Source organism: Struthio camelus, chromosome 7 (assembly GCF_040807025.1).
Source record: "Struthio camelus isolate bStrCam1 chromosome 7, bStrCam1.hap1, whole genome shotgun sequence".
NCBI lineage: Eukaryota > Metazoa > Chordata > Aves > Struthioniformes > Struthionidae > Struthio > Struthio camelus.
The window spans coordinates 22,607,463-22,630,286 of NC_090948.1; the positions used below are offsets into that span (position 1 = coordinate 22,607,463).

Below are 22,824 nucleotides of genomic sequence, written 5' to 3' on the forward strand. Positions count from 1 at the left end.
CTTGTCATGGTCTCATACGAGGTGAACTTGCTTGACTTTGTTGTAGGCAGAATAATTCCCTGAGTTAGAGCTCCAATCAGATGTTTCTGGCTTCCAGCTCCATGTTCATGTGATGTCTGCAGTCAAGTGACCTGGTTCCTAAGGTTAAAGTAGAGCATCAAGTTAACTCCCTGTGAGACAATGTCTGGAGCACCAGGGGTTTTGGATACAGATTTTATATGACATCGCTCTTATAGCACTGCCGTTGTAGGCTGCTTAGAACAACTCTAGCATGAAGTTCTGTAAATGCAGTAGCAGGCAGTGGGCTCTTGAGATGCCCTTCAAGCTTGTGTGTAAAGGTATAGCCAGAAAATTTCATTCTGTAGGGTGTCCAATCTCACACATTTCACCACTAAAAAAATTTATTGTGAATTGGGTGTATAGAAGGGTGGAGAAGAATGGAGAAGGACATTGGGGAAACTGTAGATGATTTTTTCAGAGGCGGGTTTGTTGTTTGTTTGTTTTTTAGGATGGAAAATCTTTATATCAACCGCTTTATGCACATGTTCCAGTCCTCCTGGAGTGATTTCGCAGATTTTGAGAAGATCTTTGTCAGAATCAGCAACACAATCTCTGGTGGGTGTATTGGCGTTTGCTCATGCTCATGTCCCAGAATGACTAAGTAGTCGTCTTGATCATTTCTGATTAGGGTGGAAGTGGCTGATCAGACTTCTAGTCTGCCCTGCCTTATCATAAATACACTGTAATCTTAGACTGCTGATCACACTAATAGTCACTAAAAAGTGAAGCTATGATCTCACTCAAACTAAAATTTGTGGTTGCTCAATGATGTTCTCTATCCTGCGCTATCCTGGAGATGAGCATCATAGTCCCTTTTGGCTTTTAAAAAATATTTTCAGATACATGCAAGGCACACACGGATAAATTTTTGAAAGTATTTAGCAAATAAATCTAGAGATAGCTTAGTGGATTTTCAAAGCATATTAACTCTTAAGGCCTTTTTGAAAATGTCATGATATATCTCCTGCTTCAGCCATTGCAATGTACAGAGAATCTTCCAAGAGGCACTTTTGGAAATGTTCTCTAAAAGCAAGTGCTATGGTCACCCCTTATGGCCTCCTGCATAGATCAGGTGAAGGACTGTTGCCCGCGTTGTCCTGGCCATATGCCTGGTTCTGACTGCGCTGATCCTGAAGGTCTCAGCTGCTCCTGCCTGCCCTGCTGTGGGAGGTTGTCCGCGCTTCTGCTCTGCTGTCGTACTCCTGCATGCAACTCTCCCTCAGTCGGTCCTTGCATTGGGTCAATGATCTGGGGCAGTTTAAGTACTTTCAGTGGCAGATTTTTCCCAACAGGATGATTTTGACAGAACTTGTTTCAGGCATGAAAGTGTATGCTGTTAGAGCAACAGATCTGGGAAAAGGTAACCACTGGCTGGGAATGACCTGGGAGCTGTAGCTTCTTCACCAGATCCTGCTGTAGCCAGAACAGGCTGGGACACCGCAGCTTGAGGAACCCTAAATGGAAGTTGGTGGGAGTTAGGTCTGAAAAGCCTTGCGACATTTATCCAAAATTTCATCTGTTTCCAAAAATAAGTCAGAATTAGTTGCGCATCTTGCCTCTGCGGCTAAATATTATGCTGCGTTTGCTATTTTGCAGTCACATCTTCTTACTTCTAAAAAAACACCTCTCGGTAAGGGTGTGAGTTTCGCTTTTATGTTCAGGGATATTCAGTTTCTGGAGTATCTTTGAAACTGTTAAAAACTCCGTTGATGTAACATTAATATAGCAGAGACGACAAAATATTTCTTTTCTTTAATCCCTTTCGTATGGTAGTCTTAGCTGTTACTTGAAAACCAAGTAAAAAAATTTCAGATAGACAAGGGTTTTGAAGTTGATGGTGTCCTTTCTGTAAAGTAGGACTAGGAAGCCTTTGACCTGTAGGCCAGACCCAACCTGCTACTATGACCTACAGCAATATAGTTTTATTTTATTTTACTATATTATTGGATGTAATAGATATACACTGTAAGTTTGTTAACATGTGGCTCATCAAATGTGTGTGAATAGCCAGACTCTGCCAAGAAAAAGAGTTTTCCCTCTTGCTTTGAAGTTTTACCCCTCTTTAGGGTGACTGAGGACAGTTAACAGGCGCAGGAGTAATTTCTATGGTCTCTGGTATCAAATAGAATACACAAGGTAGCCAGAACTATTAAAATCTAACTACAGCAATTTGTTACATGTCATAAGATTTCTTTCTAAAGTATTTTTAACACATGAATTATAATCTAGATTAATTTCATTGTTAACATTTCATACTTATGAGGAAAGCTCTAATTCTGTATGTTTTGAACTTCAAGCATCAGTCTTGATTACAGTAATGCAACTCTGAACCTACTTATTTGCAAGCCTTTGCAGAAACAGGTTCAAGTTCAGTCATGCAGTTTCTGTCCTATGTGATCAGTCACTTTTTGCGTGGCGCAGACTTCAGATACATCTGCAGACTCATTGTGCAAACTGACAAAGATGTCAGTTTTAAGTAAGCTGTAACTTTTTTCCTCTCTGTCAGAAAGCACTGTGAGTTCTGAGGCTTCCCTCCTGCCCCCAGTTATCACTGCATTCCTCTAGGCCTCTATTCTTCTTCCTTTCACCTTTTCTAGAAAAATTAAGTTGCTTTCAGAAAAAAAAATTCTGCCTTGACTGAAAATAGTCGGTAATGGAAAACTTCATTTACTTCATTTTTCCTCTGAAGACATCGATGGTATTTTCACATTGATCATATTTTTTCTGACTCTGAATTCATAGGCTGAAATGGTGTCATGGCACTATGAAACTGAAAGCTGCAGTTGTGGAAAACATAGAGTAGTACTACATATGCTATAGTGAGGGGATGCAAGTACCTGAAAATAGCATTTTTTTAAGAATGAGTTGTTAATTTGGGTTAATATTAACAACTGACAAATAAACAGAGGGGAGAAAAAAACCCTAGCACCCCCAACAAGCAAAGCTACCAACAACAGCTGTAGTGAGAAACCCAAAGTCAGCACCCTGCCCAGGTACCTCTCACCCAGCTCCAGCTATGAGAACCACGCCAGCCACTGCTCTCGTTTTCCTACCCATGTTACTCTATATTTCGCTTCTGCGTTCTGTGCTATCTTTTCAAGGCTCGTTCCCCTGTACTGCATACCCTGCATACCCTGGAAGAAGACTGGGAATTAAAAATATTCTGGAAGACCCGAGAAAGTGCTCTACAGATGGAGAAAATACTTTTCATAGGCGTGACATCTTTTATCTCTCATTGCTGCTGTGTGTGGAGAAATCACTGATTATCAATTTAATTCATTTTGAAGTGAAAAACAAAGATTATGCTACTGATTTAGTTTAAGAGAATTTTTTAAATTCTTTGGCAGGTTTTGAATCTTTTTCTTGCTACTTTCTTTAGTCAAAGTTGCAGGGTGATATAACAAAAAGCAGGGAGGCAAGGAGGAACCTCATGATGCAGTGATATTGATGCTGTGGGCTTGTTTTTCCTTTAGAATATGTGATGCAGCACTGGAAGGAAGACTTTATGTTTGGATACCAGTTCCTGAATGGGTGCAATCCTGTACTGATCCGGAGATGCACAGAGATACCCAAGAAGTTTCCAGTGACGACAGCTATGGTAGAGTGCAGTCTGGAGAGGAATCTGACCCTGGAGGAGGAAGTAAAGGTGCTGCTCCGAATGAGGCTGCGCTCCAGCCTTTCCTTCCCATCTTCTCTAGCCTCCAAACGCTGTCCTAACTACTTTCAGCCACATCTCCTCTCTTCAGGCTGTGTAGTGTGTAATGGCAAAGCTGGTTACAGCTGCAGACTTGCAACATTTCTGTTCACTCTTTTCTCCTGATATCCTGGAGCTGCAGGCCATACCTTTCTCCAGGTCCAGTTACACAGATGTCGTCAGGAAATGAAGAGTCCTTTTTTAATAGTTTCATTTGAATGGTCTGGAGATTGACTGTCTCACAGGAGCAAAGTGCCTCTCTCCTTCCTAGCAGGGTCTTACCTTCTGTCATCTGCAAAGTTAACTAACATGCTGAGAAAGGGTGGGTGAGGACAGCGCCTTCCTTTGGTTTGTGTGATGAGCCAGGGAGTCTCTTTTCGGCTGGCAGCACGAAGCTGGTGTTTGCATCAGCATCATTGCATGCGTGCCAAATAAGTAGTAGCTCTTTGCTGAAAGGCTCACAATTGGGCTCTGCAGGCACAAGCCAGCTAGTTTGTACTAAGGTAACTGTTGCCTCAAGGGCATATATCATCCCTGAGATGCTGCAAATAAGGGTTGACTGGCTGCTGGCTTGCAACTGCAAGGCACCAGCCAGCTGCCTTGGCCTAGACTTGCGAGCTGTTTTGTTGTGAGCCTTACTGCTTGCACCTTTCTGCTCTTCTTTCTCCTCCTCCTGAGCGCCGTCTTTTTTCTCTCTCATCTATCTCCTGACTGCTGCCCTGTCCTGTTCTCCCACGCTCTTTGCTATGTTCCTTCCTCTTTCCCTCTCTCTGTTAAAACACATCACACCCTTTTTATTTTTTCCAGCAAGGAAACATTTTCATTGTGGACTACGAGCTACTGGATGGTGTGGATGCCAATAAGACAGATCCATGCACGATACAGTACTTGGCTGCACCCATCTGTCTCCTGTATAAGAATCTGGAGAATAAAATTTTACCCATTGCAATCCAGGTGGGTTTGCTATCATGGTCTTTAAAGGGATAAATGACTTGTTGACTTGGACAGCCCCTTGAGCATGAATGACTTGGATTTTGTATTCTTTTTATACATTTCAGCTTGGTCAAAAGCCTGGGCCAGAAAACCCCATATTCCTTCCTTCAGATGCCACATATGACTGGCTGCTAGCCAAAATTTGGGTTCGCTCATCTGATTTCCACATCCACCAGACAGTGACCCATCTCTTACGGACACACTTAGTTTCAGAGGTGTTTAGCATAGCTATGTTTCGGCAACTGCCTGCTGTACATCCCCTCTTCAAGGTTGGTTCTTGTATTAACGGGTATGTATGGGTCAGGGAGCTTATTGTATTAATCTGACAAACTAAAGGGAAGTGAAGTCCTGGTGTTAGCTGAGATGTGATAGCTCAGCTGGCAGCCCTGCGAGGCAGTGTGCATCTAGTTGATGACTTCCAGGTCTTTAAACTTTGCACCTGTTTGCTATAATAGTCAATCATGAGTATTTGCCTTCTTTCACTGTTTGTCCTGTTTCATAGCTCTTGGTGCCCCACATGCGGTTCACAATAGCCATCAATACCAAAGCCCGAGAACAGCTTATCTGCGAATGTGGCCTCTTTGACAAGGTAAATAAACCCCTTTTCAAATCTTCATTATTCTTCATAGCTCCCAACATGTGTTTATCCTTTAACCATCCCATATTGCCGGTTTCTTGATCTTCCTACTAAAAAGCAAACACTGTCAATGAAGTGTAACTTGTAATGGTAACAATGTAATGTAATGTAACCTTTTCTACTAAACAGCAAACTTTACCAGTAACTGATGCCTTAAATTAACTAATTTCCTGTGCTCTGCAGCGCAAAGCATACCTTTTACTTCTAAGTCTCCAGTTCAGAACTGGCCAACCTCAGTAGTGACCCAGAAACTCACATATTCATAGCTGATGCGGCTTTAGGGTAGGAGCGTAGAAGCACAGAGTAACATGATACAATCCTGCACCTGTAAGCACCCAGTTAAATACCTAATTTTTTGAAGTACTCAGTTATTCATCTTGGGACAGGGTGGCGAGCAAAATAATTTCTGATTGCAAAAGGAAATTCGCCTGGTCTCATAGAAACAGATGTGAATATAAGATAATTTTCTAAGCCACAAATACTGGGCACAGATTCTAGCCACTATCTTCTTGAATTGCCATAAGTAGCTGATCTGCAGATTTGTAAGGATTAAAATTTAGTTACATCTGTGTTAGTGAAATGTAGCGCTTTATCGTGGACTGTGGTTCAGATCACAGGTCAGATCTGAACATCTAAACACGACTACAATAGTATCTAACATATACCCAACTCATCCTCTCCCGACTCCCCAAGAAACGATATGCTGCGTTTGCACTGGGGGTTGGCATGCAGTAGTCTCTGCCACAACATGCCAGCAGCCACAGGGAGGTTTCAGAAGCCCTTTCAAAGGGGAGCCTCTGCTTCGGAACAGCTTTGTCCCACTTGCGCCTCTAGCACCAGCCAAAGAAGAGCATCTGTGCTCTAGTGTTACTGCCCAAAGAGAAAAAGCAGGTTAAATCCAGGCACCTTCCTTGACTTTTGTGCATTACTGCAAACTGTGGCAACCCAGCAGAGGCTCCCGTCCATCTGAGCAGAAGCACAATATCTGTCCCAGTGCATGCGGGATGAGCATGGTGATAAGAGCTGCCAACAGGGATCCCTGCAGCCCTAGGATTTGACTCTAGTGTAGGTCAAAAACTAACTAGAGGAAAATAAGTTTAAGCTGAATATTGCTACAATGGTAGCATCATATGCTAGAAAAGCAAAATTTGGGAGCTTTTGTGCAGAGATCATCTAAAAGGTTTTGCAGTGCTGTTTTTTGCAGACATGCTGCATTTTCCAAACACTGTTTGTGTAGAGATTTTCTCCTGGAAAAACAGGTGCTGCACCATTTTGACTGCCATCTTCTGGGAATTTGCAAAGCTCAGCATAAGGTGAAGATGTTCATATGCTGTTCCTGTCTTGCTATTTTTCCTGCAGGCAAATGCAACAGGTGGAGGAGGACATGTACAAATGGTACAGAAGGCAATGAAGGATCTGACCTATAGCTCCCTCTGCTTCCCTGAGGAAATCAAAGCTAAAGGGATGGACAGCCAAGAGGCTATCCCCTACTACTATTACCGAGATGATGGCATTAAAGTTTGGGAGGCTATAAAGAGGTGGGAGATGGTAGATGCTAGTTTCCTGTGGAAGAGAAACACTGGAGATAGAGAGAAGCACTGGAAGAGATCACCTGGAGAGTTTAAGTCCCCAAGGGTGGAGGTTTCTAATACCAGTTTATTTAAAAAAAACTTTCAGGAAGTGGTTTAGGTGAAGATGACCCTATCCTATGGCAGGAAAAAAACAACATCACATGGGTGAAAGAGGGGGTACTGATAGCTTTTGAAGAGTGGTTAGCAGCTCCCAGCTCCTGCTGGGTTTGCTGTTCAAAGGTGCGGAGAGCCAGAGGCTGCTGCCTCACCCAGATGTTGCTTTTGTGAGGCACAGCTGAGCCAGTGCAAGGTACAACTGATCAGCTGAATAACTGTCTTGTACCTGCAGTGCACCTTCTGCCTAGCTCGGAGCTTAGCAGGTGCTGGAGCCCGACCACCATGCTACTGACATGCTTCTGATCTGGGGAAAAATATATGGTCAAGCACACAGCCCTGAAAGACTGCTAATTACAGCTCTTTTCAGCCCTGTTTTCTAGTATTTTGTATTTCAGAGATACCTGTGTAATTACTTACTCCTGTATAGGATTTCACAGGGTTTAGTGAGGTGGAATTTAGTTCCACAAAGGGAATTAATTTAGTAACTTTGTCAGTGACACACAAACCAAAAGAGAACCCAGCTATCCTCACCAGCCACATGAGCTCTGCAGAGCTGAAGTGGAAGTGGAAATGTGAGCTTGGTTTGCATGGGAGGGTTCTGTTTAGAAACCCAGGCAATTGGGCATGAGCTCATTTGAACAAAACCTTTCTTAAAATGCCTTAAAATTTCAAGGCCCAAGTTTTGTCAGGCAAGGCAGCAATTCTGGATCTGGAGGTGTACTGCAAGTCTGCTCCGTCGTACAAACATAGTTCCTTTCAGAACTGAACCACAGTCTCAGAATAGACTGATTCATATAGTTTTTACCTTCCACTGGCATTTTATTTACCAAAAATAGTATTTTTGCATTGTATAAGTTGCTTGCTAAATATGCAGCTGTTTCTGATCACATGGCTTTTGAAAAATCTATTCAGAAAAATCAAATACTTTATATACACAAAGTTGGGTGCTCTCATAGAAGCATAATGTTTAGCTGTACTGGTTACGTCTTTGTCTCCTGTGCTTTCTGTGTTTTGGAGGGGGGGTTATCTTGCAATATTTCCTGCAATTGTTAGTGCCCTTGGGAGAGAAAAGGAAGTTATAATTTTATGTAGTTGTTTTCTTGATGTAGTCTCCCTGCCTGTGTGTGTTTGTTCTTGCCCCTCTTCTTTCCTGTGTTTTCTTGTGCTGATTGAGATCTGATGTCTTTTGAAATACCGGATAATACTTAGTCAACTGAATTAGTGTGGCTGTGGTTGTTAACCTAGATGGAAGGTGGTGTTACAGTGCCTCAGACTTGTCTGAGAGATTATTCACAAATGAATAATGTGGTTTACAAAAAGTACAGGAAGTACCCTTTTGAGTCTGTGATCTCCTGACCCATGAACCCTATCATGTACGTATCTAGTCACTACCGATGGTCACACAGCAAATTTTTAAATGTCTTCTGTGATATTCAGGTTCCTATTTCTGATCCAAATGAAGATATTTACAAAGATATTCCAACCCGAAAGGCCTCATCCACGCTTCATAGAGTAATTTATATTTGCATCGGAGAGAGTCTAAAATATGCCACCTTGTAAGAAAAGGATTACAATCTGTATGCATTTGGCATAGATGCCAGGTAATGAAGGCAGAGCGCATGCAGGGCAGCTTTATCTCTTTCTACATTTTTCTAGTTGCCTGCAAAAGCAAAAATTATGTAACTGTGTTTATGCAGATGGATGTCTGTCTCGATAATAACTTTTGACTGTTGGCTGAGAGCTACCACATCAATGGAGTTGTGAAGGTCTCCAAGTTGCTATAGGTTCATAGCTTATTGGGAAGAATTGGGTTTGGGTAACAATTCTTGATCCTGTCAGTCAGGTTTTGCAGTCAAATGTTTCACACTATGGGTTGCTGTCAAAATATTTAGAACGATTATAGGAACCTGCAGAGCTAAAAGAACATCTCAGCATATCTCAGTTAACTAGTCATTCGGTCATGAGATACGCATCTGCGGGACATTGGACTTCATTGTTTTCACTGCTCTCAGAACTATTTCTGTTATGTTTGTATTTTAAGAGCCTTTCTTTCTGAGGTGAGTTATCTCGGGCAGCTTGTACAGCGGGAGGTATGTAGAGAAGAGGAGCTGAACAGACAGAAGATGACTGCTGTGTGCAGTGGCTCTAGGAGAAAAACTGAAGGCTTGGTTTCCCCAGCAGTAGTTTTCTGAGTCACCCCCACTTTGGAGCGTGCCACTGGGTTTTGTGAAAAGTATATGTGGTCAGAGGGCATCAGCTGTTTGAGTGGTGTTCAGGGGCGCGTTGTAGTATCCTACGCACAGGGGACAGTGTCTGAATCACAGTTTGGGATCCCCTGTTCCTAGCGTGAGAACCGTGTGGGTGATGCCAGAGGGAGTCTGTGCTGAGTGAAGGAAAGGATATAGATATGGGAGCAGAGGTCTGAGCAGGAGCAAAGCCTCCAATAAAAGAGTAAGGAGCACAGAGGGAAGCACTGGGAGAGTTTGAGGGCACAGGGCTGCTCAGCATCTTTTTTGGTGGGGGAGGCAGTGACACTGCTGTCAGCAATGAAACAAAGTTACCTCTGTGAGTTTCCACCTCTCATGGGGAAGAAATACGTGGGTGTCAAGTCCTGCTCTTGTCCTCCCCTCCTCCCTCAATGCAGCAGCTGTCCGCTGCATGCTCAGCAGCAGGAACACCTGGCTTGCTTTCTGCTTTCTATATTTTGTTCATTTGTTCCCTTGGCTGCAGTTTTGCAGAGGATGTGATTCGCATCTACTACGAGAGCGATGAGGTGGTGTGCGAGGATGTGGAACTCCAGGCTTTCGTCAAAGACATTTACGTCTATGGGATGAGGGGTGTGAAGGCTTCAGGTAAAGCACTATGACCTGGCCGAGACCAAAGCTTGTAGGGTGCCTACTGCTATCAGGGCTGTGTGTGCCGCATGTCTTGAACTGCTGGAGGCCCTCTCCCTTCTTGGCCCAAAGACGCATAGTTTTATGGCTGAGACCCTGGATCAGGTCCACCCTTCCTCGGAAGACTGTCCTTTCCTGTGCCACAGATCCTCACCATGACCTTGAGCAACTCACGTAATTTCTCCGTGCCAAAGATCCCTCCTTGAACACTGGAGATGGTCCTTTTATCTTATCTGTTCAGACTCTAAGCTTGCTGGGGGAGAGGCTCTCTTTATGTGTGCATACAACCAACAGCTATGTGTATACCCCCTGCTATTGGGACCACCAGACCAGGACTGTGATAGAAATCTAAAGATGAAGCAACGCCCTCTCGAGTCATCTCGTCCAAACCTTACACCAAAACAGAACAAGTGAAGATGTCCCCAGAAATATCTTGCTGCACTTTGCATTTGTTCAGCATTTGTGTCATCATCAAGCTTTCTGCTGTCTTCAAGATGAGATATTCATAATTCTTTCCAAGACACATTTTCCTTTGCTCTGTCTCCTGTCACTGCTTCTTATTTCTTGCAAGCCATTGCTTGACTGTGGGAGCTTTCGTCTATCACATGGCTCTATTTTCCCACCTGAGTTAACTTTCCTCTGCCCTTCCGTAGGCATGTTCTTTTCTTCCTTCCACATGTTTTGTCCAAGCAAATTTTCGGGAATTTATACAATTGAGTGGGGATTCTTTGTACTGTCCTGACTGCTTTACATCTGGAAACACCTGTTGGCCAGTGATATGGGACAGATAGCTTTGGCACTGCATGTACACATATGTGTGTGGAGGACTCCAGTTTGTGTGTAACAGCCTCCTGGGATCTGCCTGCCTGGATGAGCGAAAGACTAGGGGACATCTAGTTATTGTCACTTTGGTTTTTCTAGCTGTCTCAGGGTTTAAGAAACACCTAGGAATGGCCCGCTAGTAAGAACCTCCTGCTGGACCTAAGCATTTTAATATGAGACTAACACTGAGCCTTTCCAGGGCTGCAGCTGGCGTGGCACACTACAAGCACCCTTGGTGGCAGGCTGCCATCCTGCAACCAGAAAACCTGCCAAGCCTACAGCATTCCTGCCTGTACTGCTGTCAAGAGCAAGGGCATTGCCCAGGGGCTGGAAAGACTGGCAGGAGGGTAAATGGGGGAGGTGATCACAACCTGGGCTCCCACCTCCAGTCACCTTCCTGCTGGGACTGCTGATTTGACTGGGAGCCTGCCTAACCCCTTTAAAAGATGAGCACAGTGTGCTGGGTATGGGAGGCTGCAGGAGGGGAGGGTGTTTCCTCCCCTCTTTGGGCTCTGTGGCTGGCCGTAGCTACCAGGTTCCTCTTCCCACCATCAGCTTGAGCTCATGTCTGCACCAGACTGGTGGTGGAGACATGAGAGCAGCCAGCCCAGGCAGGGCACCTTTCCCCAGAGTGCCAACAGCTCCTGAGGTGTTCTGGGACTCACAGTCACGTCGGGCTGGGGCAGTGACAGGGAACTGGAGCACAGGACCATGACAGAGAGGGGACAAGAGAGACAGGCTTGGGGGTGCCTTGATGTCAGAATACTTCCCTAGTCCCAACCATTCCCTTCTTTATTTATATAGCTCTGATTATTCCCCTTCAAAGAGAGCTTGATGCAACTATTTCTGTTCCTCTTTCTGTTGTTTCTCTTTCTGAATTCACGTTTCCTCACTTCCTGTTTCAGCAGATAAGCTTTCCCTGCACTCTTCCTCACAGTGCACCTGATTGTCAAAGCCTGGGACCTTTTCAAACTCAAGCACACAGTCAATTGCTCTTTCGCATGAACTTTCCCTGCTTGCATTGCAGACTGAAGAAAAAGGGAGCATCTGAGGCTCCTGCCCTGTGGACTGTCTGGGTTCCTTGCTGGAGGGTAGGTGGGTGAAAGGACAGGGATATAATATTTTTTAAAGATGTAATTGTGTTTTGCCTTTCCCTTAAGGAGCTCCAAATACTTTGCAGACAGTTGTGATCCCTTGCAAACCTTTGTGAAGTAGGGCAGGATCACCCACATTTTTAACAGCTGGATGGCAAAGACATGGAGAGGTTGGGTAACCACATGAGAAAACCTACAGCAGAGACAAGAAGAGAATGCCCTGTGCTGACAAGAAGAGAACTGCTGTGCTGTCCTCTAATTCATGCCTTTTTAGTCAAAAGACTAACTTGGATCAGCCTGATGACTCTGGGGCTCATAGCTGAGTAACTGCAGGCTTTCTTTTTCCTCATTTAGGGTTTCCTAAAATGATCAAGACACGAGAGAAGCTGGCAGAGTATCTCACAGTGGTGATATTCACTACATCAGCCCAGCATGCAGCAGTGAATTTTGGTCAGGTAGGAATTTCTCGGAAAGCTGTTCTTTCTGGACTGGGACATGCGTTTGCCAGGGCCGTGTCTGAGAAGTATTTTTCAGAAGATGAACAGACATTACATTACTCTTTCTTGCCAAAATGCTACAGAGCCATCTGCGAATCTCAGTGAAGCCTGGGAAAACTGGGTTCCTTTGGAAGCAGGGAGAGGCATTTTAATTCCTATATAGGCAACAAAGTTAGAATTTTGGGATTCTAGCTTGTACATTTGAGTTTTAATGATTTTATTATGGGAAACATTTTTTTTAAGCATTTAAATGGGTCACTAAGACCTATTTCAGAAGTGCTGAAGGATTCAGGTGCACAGCTGAGCTACCACAGCACCACACTTTTCTAGATATTACCTGAACTGCTTGGGTATGTGCTGATAGTGTGTATCTCATTCTGCAGTGAAACAAAATGAATTATGCTAAGCAGCTTTACTTTGCATTTTGCTGTGAGTGCATGAATGGGTGATTACTGTGGGTTGCTGCTGTAAGCCAAGTTAATTTGACACAATGTGCCTGTGCCTAGGCAGCATACATCCCATTTTCAGGTGTGGTTTAGTTAATTATTTGAAAGCTACCTTGCACATGTCTGCAAAACTTGTGCTTCTACCTCTCTGTGGCTGCACAGACAAGGTGAGATCTCACTGAAGTCAGTGGGACATGGGTCCAGATCCTCAGTGATACCTAGGTACTTAATTCCCACCGAAATATATAGAAATGGGAAGCAGAATATTCCTGAGGGTCTGGGCTTTGGTCAGATTTTCAAAAGTGCCAATCTCCTTAATATTCTTGATGCATGGATAGGGCACTGCTGCCCATTTCTGGAGTTTGTGAGCCACTTGGCAATGCTGAGCTACCTCTCTGAGATTTAATGTGTCACATGCTGATAGATTGTGGCATTGCCTGCCTTTACTGATGTATATATACCATGAAAGTATAGCAGCAGCTTGCCTTTCAAATGCTGTTTCTTCCAACATCAAAGCACTTCAAAAGCACAGCCAGAAGCAAAACTGTTCCTCAATTTGCACGGAGGGAGGTTTTTTTTTTGGCACGTGTTCTGGCTTCAGAGACAGATAATCTCACAGATAAGCAGGGAGGCCTTCTTTTCTACAGTGATTATTCCCAAACACATGCCACATCACTTTCCGTGCCAACCCTCCTGCCCTCCCCTGCAGCTCAGAGCTATAGAGCCAGTTGTTTCATAGGCACAGTGCCAGGTAATACACCTGTAGAAATCCCTCAGGGTATCTGGCAGCGCTGCTCAGCTTGTCAGGGGAGAACACAGAGATGCTAGCCCAAAGCTCGGTGTGCAGGTAGGAACACCTCTAGGAGCACCAAGGGGTGCTGAGCAGTGGGTGCTCAATCTTCCCCTGGAAACAGAAATTGAATCTCACTAACGCCCATGACCCTGAGAAAATGAACCCAGGCTATTCCTTTGCCACATTTGTGACCAGGGACCTCTCAGAGCATTCATATTCAACCCATCCCTCAGGAATCCTGTCTATTCAGTTAGCACTTAGAAGCTGAGTACAGTACCTTTGATCTATCTGACCTCCCTCATTGAAAAATCATGTTTTAATATCACCTATGCTATTAAGGGTCATCAGAGAGCCTGCAGAGAGTAAGAGGAGAATTTGACATGCACAGGATGATCAGCCCATCATCAAAAGGGTCTTCAGTAATAGGAAGACATGGCGAGGAGATGGGGCCCTAATGGTAGGAGCAGATGGCTATGCACTGGGGAGCAGGGAGATGGAGGCAGCATAAGTGTGGCCCATGTGTAGTGGAGGCTTTCTGTCAGGCAGGACTGAGGATATGTGTGAAGGAATGTATTTGAAGAGTCCTGAGTTTCTTTATGACGTTCCTCAGTACCCGCTACTGTGATTTTTTTTCTCTGTACTCTCTTGCCTCGTTGTACAGTATGACTGGTGTTCCTGGATTCCCAATGCCCCACCAACAATGCGATGCCCTCCTCCGACAGAAAAGGGGATAGTCACCATCGAGCAGATTGTGGAGAGTTTGCCAGACAGGGGACGTTCTTGTTGGCATCTTGGAGCTGTCTGGGCCTTGAGCCAATTCCAAGACAATGAAGTAAGTCTCCAGGTGGTGGGGATGCTGGTGAGGCCATGAGGGCTGTGGCAGGACCACGCAGACTCATAATGTTGGAGTGCTGCCCCTGACTCCCTGTCTGATATGAGCACGTTTGCCTCTCCGTGGAGATGTATCTGTAGTGTGCATTTTCCCTTGTTCTGCTGAGTGCAAGCCAGCTCTGAGCCAGAAGTCATATTTTTAGTCTGTGGCTGAGTTTCAGTGAAGATGAAGGTTTCTGAACTCGAGCATGGGGCTACCAAGTCAGGATGCTGGTGTGAGGGGGAAGAGAGCTGTGCAGGCAGAAAGTCTGTTCCCACTGCTGTCCCCAAAAAGTGCTAGTGGAGAAGCTATAGCATCGTCTTTCCCTGACATGTGGTCCCTTTGGTAAATCTGCCCAGGGCCTCACATGCTGCAGCTCTGGCTTCTGAATCAGGACTGACTTGTGTCTGGCTGGTGTGGAGTGCAAATAGAGCAAGCTTACCAGAGGCCTGGCAGGTGTCCTCTGTAGCCATTTCCCTCATGTGAAGTGGGGTTGGTGGTACTTTGCTGTCTCACCCAAGGGCTGTGCCTGGAGGAATCCTTAAATGGAAGATGCCGGACAGAGGGTACTTCACATGAATTTCCCTTTAAGAAGACAGCAGGTATCGACTGAGAAGCTAGTAGTATGGGTAGCCCCATGGGAAAGAGTTACTTAATGGGAAAGAGTTACTTAAAGCAGGGAGATGAATATTGGAAATGGGTTATTCAGTGCATCTTTAGAGTCTAAGCAGACTAAAGCAACTGTCTTGTTGAACTTTGACGGACAGTCTTAAGTTGACACAAGCTTCCACTGTCCCTAAAAAAGAAGCAATCTCATTCCTTTCTCATCACTGGCTGTTCATTCCCCTCCCATGCTGCCCTTTCCTTGTATCAGCACAAACGTTTGGGAGGCTGCACAGTGAGCTGACTTAAGGAACTAATCTGGTTGACAACTAGCCTGAAAAAAGTGCTTATTTTTCAGTGGATCAGCTTGCTGTGGATGGAGGTGGTGCCACATAAGCACAGCACTGAACCAGCACTAGGGAAGGAAAGATGCAGTAATGAGAGCAAGCAGCCAGTGGTGGAGGGAGGATGAGCATCTTTCACTGGCAGTGCTAATGTATGCCAGCTAAAACATTGGTTGTTCTTAATATTAGCGTTCCCGAAGCTTTGGGTCTTGTTCTGCTGCATGGCATAAAGTTGAGACAGAACAGCCTTTGGAGCCGTTTGGAGCATAATTTCTTGGTGTCTTTTTCAATTAGCTGTTTCTGGGCATGTACCCGGATGAGCACTTCGTCGAAAAGCCAGTGAAAGAAGCTATGGCAAAATTCCGCAAGAATCTTGATGAGATTGTCAGCGCCATCACCGAGCGAAACAAGAACAAAAAGCTTCCTTACTACTACCTATCCCCAGATCGGATTCCCAACAGTGTAGCTGTTTGAGCAGATATCCATGAGTGTTCAGAGGAGTGCAAAGCTTTCCTGTTAAACGCCTCTTATCAATGACCTTTCAGGAATGGGTAGAATAAGAAACCTGCCCTTTCCATCAAAGCTGACCCATTGTTTAGTTTGACTTTACCTTGAACGAACTAAAACAAATATGATTATGGCTAATCTTACAGATGAAATCTAACTGGCCTCTTTCCAGGTCAAATTTGTTCTAGAAATCTTGGAAGAATAAACTTTTATTAATTTTAGAATCAATATGCATGTTTCTGTCAGCTTTCCCTCTCCCAGTCAAAACAAAATCCCAGAAGCTATGTTGCTTTCAAGCCGAGTACTGCCATGTTGCGTGTGAAAGTTGAACAACGACAGTAACGTGGAACTGAATGAAGATGGATATTTTTATATTCCACATTTCACCTGTCTTAGTGAAAATAAGTAGTACGGGGGGCAATAAGCAAGTCATATTTTTTACTTCCTTTCTGTTTTAATAACACTTGGCAACACTGATGGCTTATGAAACCAAAGTCTTTAAAATGTATATATTGTTTTTAATCCAATTAAAACAAATGTTAAATGTTTTCACTACAACTTGTAATGTCGTGATTTTGATGGAGGTAGAAGCAGGATGTTTTCATGACATAGCTGAGGAGGTTTTTTTAACCACTCACTTTTTTCATGTGACATGAGATAGCCTGATTCGTAGGAAATTAACATTTTGTATCTAGATAAATTTACAGATTTTTTTTTTTTAACAAAACTTATAAAGTTTGCTTCAATCTCTGTCAGCGGAGTTTACTGACATTCATATGTATGAGCAAATGTTTTGCTTAGCACAACGGTGACAAAAGCAGGCCCAGCAGTACTTACGCGGGATTTCTGTTTCATTGCTGAGGCTCATGGCTCTGTGTTTTGTGGGGGAAGAAAGGGTTAGTTTGTATAGCATGGAGAAGGGTTATTTGACAGCTTCTAATAATCAGTTTGTTTCATCTTTGTTAGAAACAACTGAGTTTTGCCTGTGTTTTCTTTAGAGCTGGTTAGGTTCAGAAACTAGGGCTATGATTAAAACTGGGGGGAAACACAGACATAGTGAAAGTTAAAAACGAGACTTTGGAAATTTGAAGAGTAATAATATTGTTAATAACCCTTTTGTTTATTTTTCCCAAAATTTGTTCCTTGTACCAACTTCTTCAGCCTGCAATGTGTTTTCTCAATAGATAAGAAAGCTTCTTGTGCTAATAAAATAAAACTAAATAAGAAAAATCTAGCTTTTATTTCTTAAATCAATATCCGAGCTGTATGTCTTGAAAACCTTGTAGAAATAAGCACAATATGCTGTATAGAGAAACAAAGCTCTTGCACTTTGAGAATATAGCTATTTCTGTCATTCATGTGAGTTTCAGAAAAGGGTGCTACTAAAATATACATCCTCTCTATTGCATATGAAACACAGAAGTGGAAAGCTGAACAGATTTAGATACTCTACAGTAGGCCGATTCCCCCCTTCGCCCCCTTCCCCCCCCCCAATTTAAGAGTTTCAGCAAAAATGTGGAAGGTAAGACCACTTCCTTTTCTTGAGGAAGTACATTTAAGGCTTTTGTGTCTTCCTTTTACCACAGCCCATGAAAAATGATGACTCTAGGACAAGTCATGCAATTGTTTAGCAATGCTGGAATTGGACCAGGGGATCAGAGACCATAACATGAGAGCCACAAAAAACCAAACGGCAACCGAATTACACAACGAACTAATGCAAAGTACCCAACTTACCAGCCTTAACTCAAATTTTTCCCCTGTGTATGTCCTCTTGCTTTAGCTTTCCTATGATAACGATCTGCACAGTCAAGAAACTATCTAGAGCGGCCGATGTCTGTCCTCTTGCATCTATTCCTTTTGCTCTAGTCTGTAGTTCTTGGATACAAGTAAATCTGGGAGGTCTGCAGAATTGACTCCATAGCTTTGAAGGTTAGTATTAACCTTCTGATTCAGCCGCAGCAGAGACTGTGGAAAGAGGTAAGAAGGTGAGAAGTAACTCTGGCACCAGAAAGGAAGCAAACACATGAAAACAGTAAAGCACTTACTCTTCCAGGGTACATGGGTATTCATGTTCCTGACTGCCTCCATGCTCCCTTTTCAACTGGTCAGCATGCACCAGAAAGTGTCCTTCCTGTGCCTGATCTGTGGTTGCTCCCCTACAGCCTGCTTGGCACTGGTCCTTAGCTGTGTGCCTTGTACAGCAGTTTCCCCTAAGTTACAACACTATGTACGGATCCTGCAGGGATCACTCCCAGGTGGTCCTGAAAGGATCAGCTCTGTCCGAAGTAGGTAATGCACTCAGCCTTGTGGTAATTTTACTGTCTGATGTGCATTATCCCATGTCTAACAGGCTTTGACAGGTGATGGGCACGTGCCTTGGCTAAATGGCTGTTGCTGATGGCCAGTCCAAGTGCATTTAGCCTATCTTTTCAACTCAAGCTTCCTTGTTGTCTTTTCTAATCGCAGTGATTCTCAATTGACTGGAAGATTGAACTGGGAGATACCCCTTTCAGAAAGTCCTGGCACTGGCTTAGGAGGCTTCATCGTCTCAGACCTTCCTCTGGGCTTTTGGTCAAAAAAAGAGGAGAATCCAGCTGTAAAATACCACTAGTGCTAGCAAGAAAGGGATGGAAAAGGGTTGTCCTAAAAGGATGTTCCCCAATCTCAGACATCTTTGTGACAGTATCACGATTCTCACTGCCACGGAAAACAAAGTGCATCTCTCTCATAGTCCTCCCATGAGAACAACAGGTACGCAGTTCTTTTCAGTCTATCCCTATTCTACAGGTGGGCAAATGCAATAAAAGAGCAATGAAAGTCAGCAGGTCAGCTCTGATTTTAGGTGCCTCCTTTGCAGAGAGAGTTTGTCAGAAAGTTGATTATCTGCAGCACACTAATTTTAGTCTTAAGAGTAAAGAGAGACTTAAGACAGCAGACTCCATGTGTTCAAGCCTGGCCAGTCAGAATTGCTCTGCTGCATCCAGAGCAGAACATGGAATAGACTCCAGAAGATTTGTTTCTAAGTAGCAAATTTTAAGCAGCAACTGACCTTTCCTGCCACAGTGGTAGCTAAGTGGTATTTTAGGAAGTAATTGCATATACTGAGATGGTAGCACAGAGTGCTTAGTTTATTTTATTTGTACTATAAACAGGAATAAATGTTGCACAATCAGATCTGGCTGGTAATTTTAGAGGTAACTGTGTGTCATGTTATTTTTATGACCAGAAAAGAGTTATGATCCCTTAGGCTGATTGCAGCATAGCACAGGTCTTTGGATTTCCCTGAAGCAGTTCCCTCTTCAAGTTCAATAGGTGTGCTAGATCTAGGAAAATATGTTCTGTAAAGACACCCGGGCATGATTTACTGAATTTCAGGAAGCCAGAGTTAACCTCAGCACTCAAGTCACTTCTCTCACTGATGAATCACTCTTGCTGTTAAAAATATGTGCCGCATTTTTAGCCTGTGTGCATTCAGTTATTGCTTCCTGCAAAAGGTAACGTCTTGCAGTAGCTTTGTGTGATTGGAGAGCCTTCTCTGATCAGTTCCTCAGCAGAGCCTTCCCCTTTCTTTTGGTAAACTGAACAGATTAATTTCCTGGAGCGTTTTCTTGTAAGACTTTCTTTAAACCTCTTATCCATTCCCATTGCTTCTCTATTAACGCTCTGTGGATAGTTGACGACACTCTATTAACACTCTGTGGACAGCTCATAGATCCTTGCCAACTGCCTTGATCCAATGGCTATTTCAGTCATTATTTCCTAGGCTTCATTCTCCCTGACCTGTGAGTACAATGTCTTCTGTTTGTTCCTAGATTTTGGTCTCTGACATATAAAAACAAAACAACAGATTGTTGTTTGCTTGCAACTAGCTGTTCAAGAGATCCAGACTGGGCAGAGATCTCAGTGGCCCAGTCGTGCTAGTTGCAGCTAGCAGGGCACTTGTGTGTTTCGATGGTTTATCAGCAATTTCTTTGCTGCACTGGTTTCAATACTCAAATTCAGCTGCTGCTGCCTTCTCTAGACTGCAACTTCTGCTAAACTGGTAAGCTGTAGGAATCAAGTTTGAATGTTATAGCTGACACACAGTGATCTCTGACTGTGAATGCAGAGGGTATAGAAAGGGTAGGTGCATCAAGGAAGCCTTTTCTCTAGGACCCTGCATGGGGGTAGAGACATGTGCAGTCACGCACATGGTGCTATCACTGGTGGAACCAAGTAGCAGGGGAAGGGAGGAAAAAGCTACATACCAGCTTGTCTTAATTTGCATACACATGGATACATATGTACAGATATACAAGCATATCATAAAATAGTCATATGACTTGATAGGAAGTGCAGATTAAGATGGTAAGCCATCACAAACACAGGAGGAATTTCAAGTAAGCAGAAAGTTGCCACCTACATTTGAGTTTTGGCTAGACGTGGAGTCTAAAAGACTTAATAACAGGTTAATCCGACTTTTTCATCACTGTGAGAAATTAGTGCCGCTACTAAAGGTGGTATCTACAATGGTAGGCATCCCAGAGTATGTGTTAGCCAGGCAAACAGAGAAAAATGTCATCTATAGAGAGCAAATTAGAGGCAGAATTTAGGGGTGTCAGTTCAGTGCCTTGACCACAAGGCCTGAGCTTTCTTCCCTTACCACTACAGTTTCCTTACAAAGCCAAAGCTGATATTGCCGTTGCCCAGATAGATCGATGGGTGAAGTACTGACTGTCATCTGCAATAGCAGGAGAGAAGAGCTTTACCAGTGAAAGAAACTCCAGCCTGAGTATGCCTTTATCTGGGGAACACCGGGAATCTGGAAGGTTAATTGGCCTATGCAGTAGCATGGGAATGCTGAAGAAGATGTAGCTGCTTCTGCACCTTTCTGCAGAGCCCAGAGGTGTACAGTTGCAGTTCTGTGAAGTGAGTTCTAACATAGTGTGCTTTTTTTAATTGAATGGGTATGGAACAAATTGCACTTGCGGTGGAGTAGGGAGGGAAGGCTGCTGAAATAGTTGTTTTGTGTTGCTTCTCAGAGATCTGTGGTATCACTTTTAAAACCAGAATCAGCAGAGTGGTTTAAGTGTTTGTTCATTTGTTTTTTAAAGCAGAGATCAATGAGATTATTTTGCACACAGCTTATTTCAACAAGATCTCTTTATCCACAGAACAGGCACAGCAAAGGCAGAGGCAGTTCAAGTTTCCAGCTGTGTGAATAATATTTTGGGACAGCGAATCTAACTGCTTACCTTAATTTATCATTGAGGTCAGAAAATAATTAAATAACCATACTACATTAGTGCATCCCTGTCCCTTTTGTCAGCTTTAGTGCCAACAGTGGTTTTAGATGTTGTGAATTCTTAGCCATTGCCAGGGTATAGTCAGTAACTATTAGTCTCTTGATGCAAATCTTGGCCTTGGGACAAGGTAAAGGGAAGGCAGAAGACTTATTTGTTGATAATCCGTTGATGCTGGAAACAAAAATAGGCAAGATTCTAGGAATGCTGTAATTGATGTAGCTAATAACCTCTGTTTATGGCTAATAATTGTAGGTAGATTAATTTCTAAAGCACTAGAGGGCGGCAAAAAATAAATCTCTCTCCAGCCTTGGGAGATACAAGGACCACCAAGATGAGCCACTCTTCCTCCTTCTAGCGCTGTTCCAGGAACACTGGAAATCTCGTTCAATTGCAAACGGATTGCACGTGGGCTCTCCTAGCAAGTTAGCTAGTTAAAGGCTGTTAAAGGACAGCCCTTACTGATACTGAGCAAGAATGGCATTACTGGGCTATTGCCATCTATTTGGTAGTATCAGACATGGCTGTGCCTTGACATTCTCAGTACTTGTGGTTTTGCATGCTGGGCTCCCTTCTGTATGAGGCTTGCAGTTGGCGTGTGATGGGGGCTTCTAGTTGGGATATTCACCTGTCAGCCCTTGGCCTGGAAGGAATATCATCTCTTATCAATCACCTCTCCTGCTCTTGAGATTTCTGAGGTGGAGACTAGATGCTCTTTGGGTTATCTGGTATTGCTATCCAGAAAGCAGAACTTTGACAGTTTCAGCTTTTTTTGTTTCATATAGAATAGAAAGTGCTCTTTGAGGCAGGCAAGGCCAAAACAGTAAGAATTTAGCATTTTAGACGACAAAAGTGTATGTGACTTGAGCTCTTAAACACTGCATGGGCCTAAGGACAATTGCAGTAGGTTTCATAAAGTCTGCACTTACACCACAGTCATTCAGATCTATTCAGATCTCAAAAAATCAAGTTGGATTAAGCCCTTTCAACTTCAGTACATGACTTAAAATCTGCTCTGCTGTAACCAGCAACAGTTTTGGTTCAATGCATCATGTGCCAAAGCCTCTGTTTTTTCTGTTAAGGGAGGATTATTTTTTTCTGCTTGCAGAGGTCAGTGCAGCAAGGTAATGTCAAGGCAAAAGAGTTAGTGAGATTAACTGAATTTAACTGAATAATGAATGAAGTAGAAACATGGATGAAAACCCTACATCTGAGCTCTCATGGGCTTTCGGTAAATCTTGTTCTAAATCCAGAGAGTTACTAATTTTGTGTCTCGGGTCCATCTCTAACTGTCTATGTATCTCCAAGATTCACAGCACAAGATAGTCTCTACCTGGGTCAGGTGTATTTCAAAATCATCAGATTAGCAGGATGACAATGTACTTGTTCATGGGCATTTAGTGCTGCTGAAACTATCCTATATAGTCTGCATTAGGGATTGCATCCTGCACTAGAAGAACAGATAGTTTGGCTACATAATCCACATAGCAAATCTCTGTGTTACTGAACAGCTTTTTTATCTTACATTAAATTTCCTATTTGTATGTATATAAATGGTGGACAATGTCTGCATACCTTCAGTACAGTGAGAGAAGG

The 22,824-nt window shown here is 43.5% G+C and overlaps 1 protein-coding gene across 1 annotated transcript in view; it reads left to right on the top strand.

Moving 5' to 3' along the window:
* ALOX5 (arachidonate 5-lipoxygenase) overlaps positions 1-16,495 on the top strand; it is a 31,155-nt gene extending 14,660 nt beyond the window's left edge. The window contains exons 5-14 of the mRNA XM_068950241.1: positions 509-615; positions 3,534-3,706; positions 4,562-4,708; positions 4,813-5,016; positions 5,250-5,336; positions 6,744-6,922; positions 9,803-9,924; positions 12,237-12,337; positions 14,280-14,450; positions 15,731-16,495. Coding sequence (XP_068806342.1) covers positions 509-615; positions 3,534-3,706; positions 4,562-4,708; positions 4,813-5,016; positions 5,250-5,336; positions 6,744-6,922; positions 9,803-9,924; positions 12,237-12,337; positions 14,280-14,450; positions 15,731-15,910 — 1,471 coding nt within the window. The 3' untranslated portion in view covers positions 15,911-16,495. The remainder of the gene's footprint in view (positions 1-508; positions 616-3,533; positions 3,707-4,561; positions 4,709-4,812; positions 5,017-5,249; positions 5,337-6,743; positions 6,923-9,802; positions 9,925-12,236; positions 12,338-14,279; positions 14,451-15,730) is intronic.
* The last annotated feature ends 6,329 nt before the right edge of the window (positions 16,496-22,824 follow it).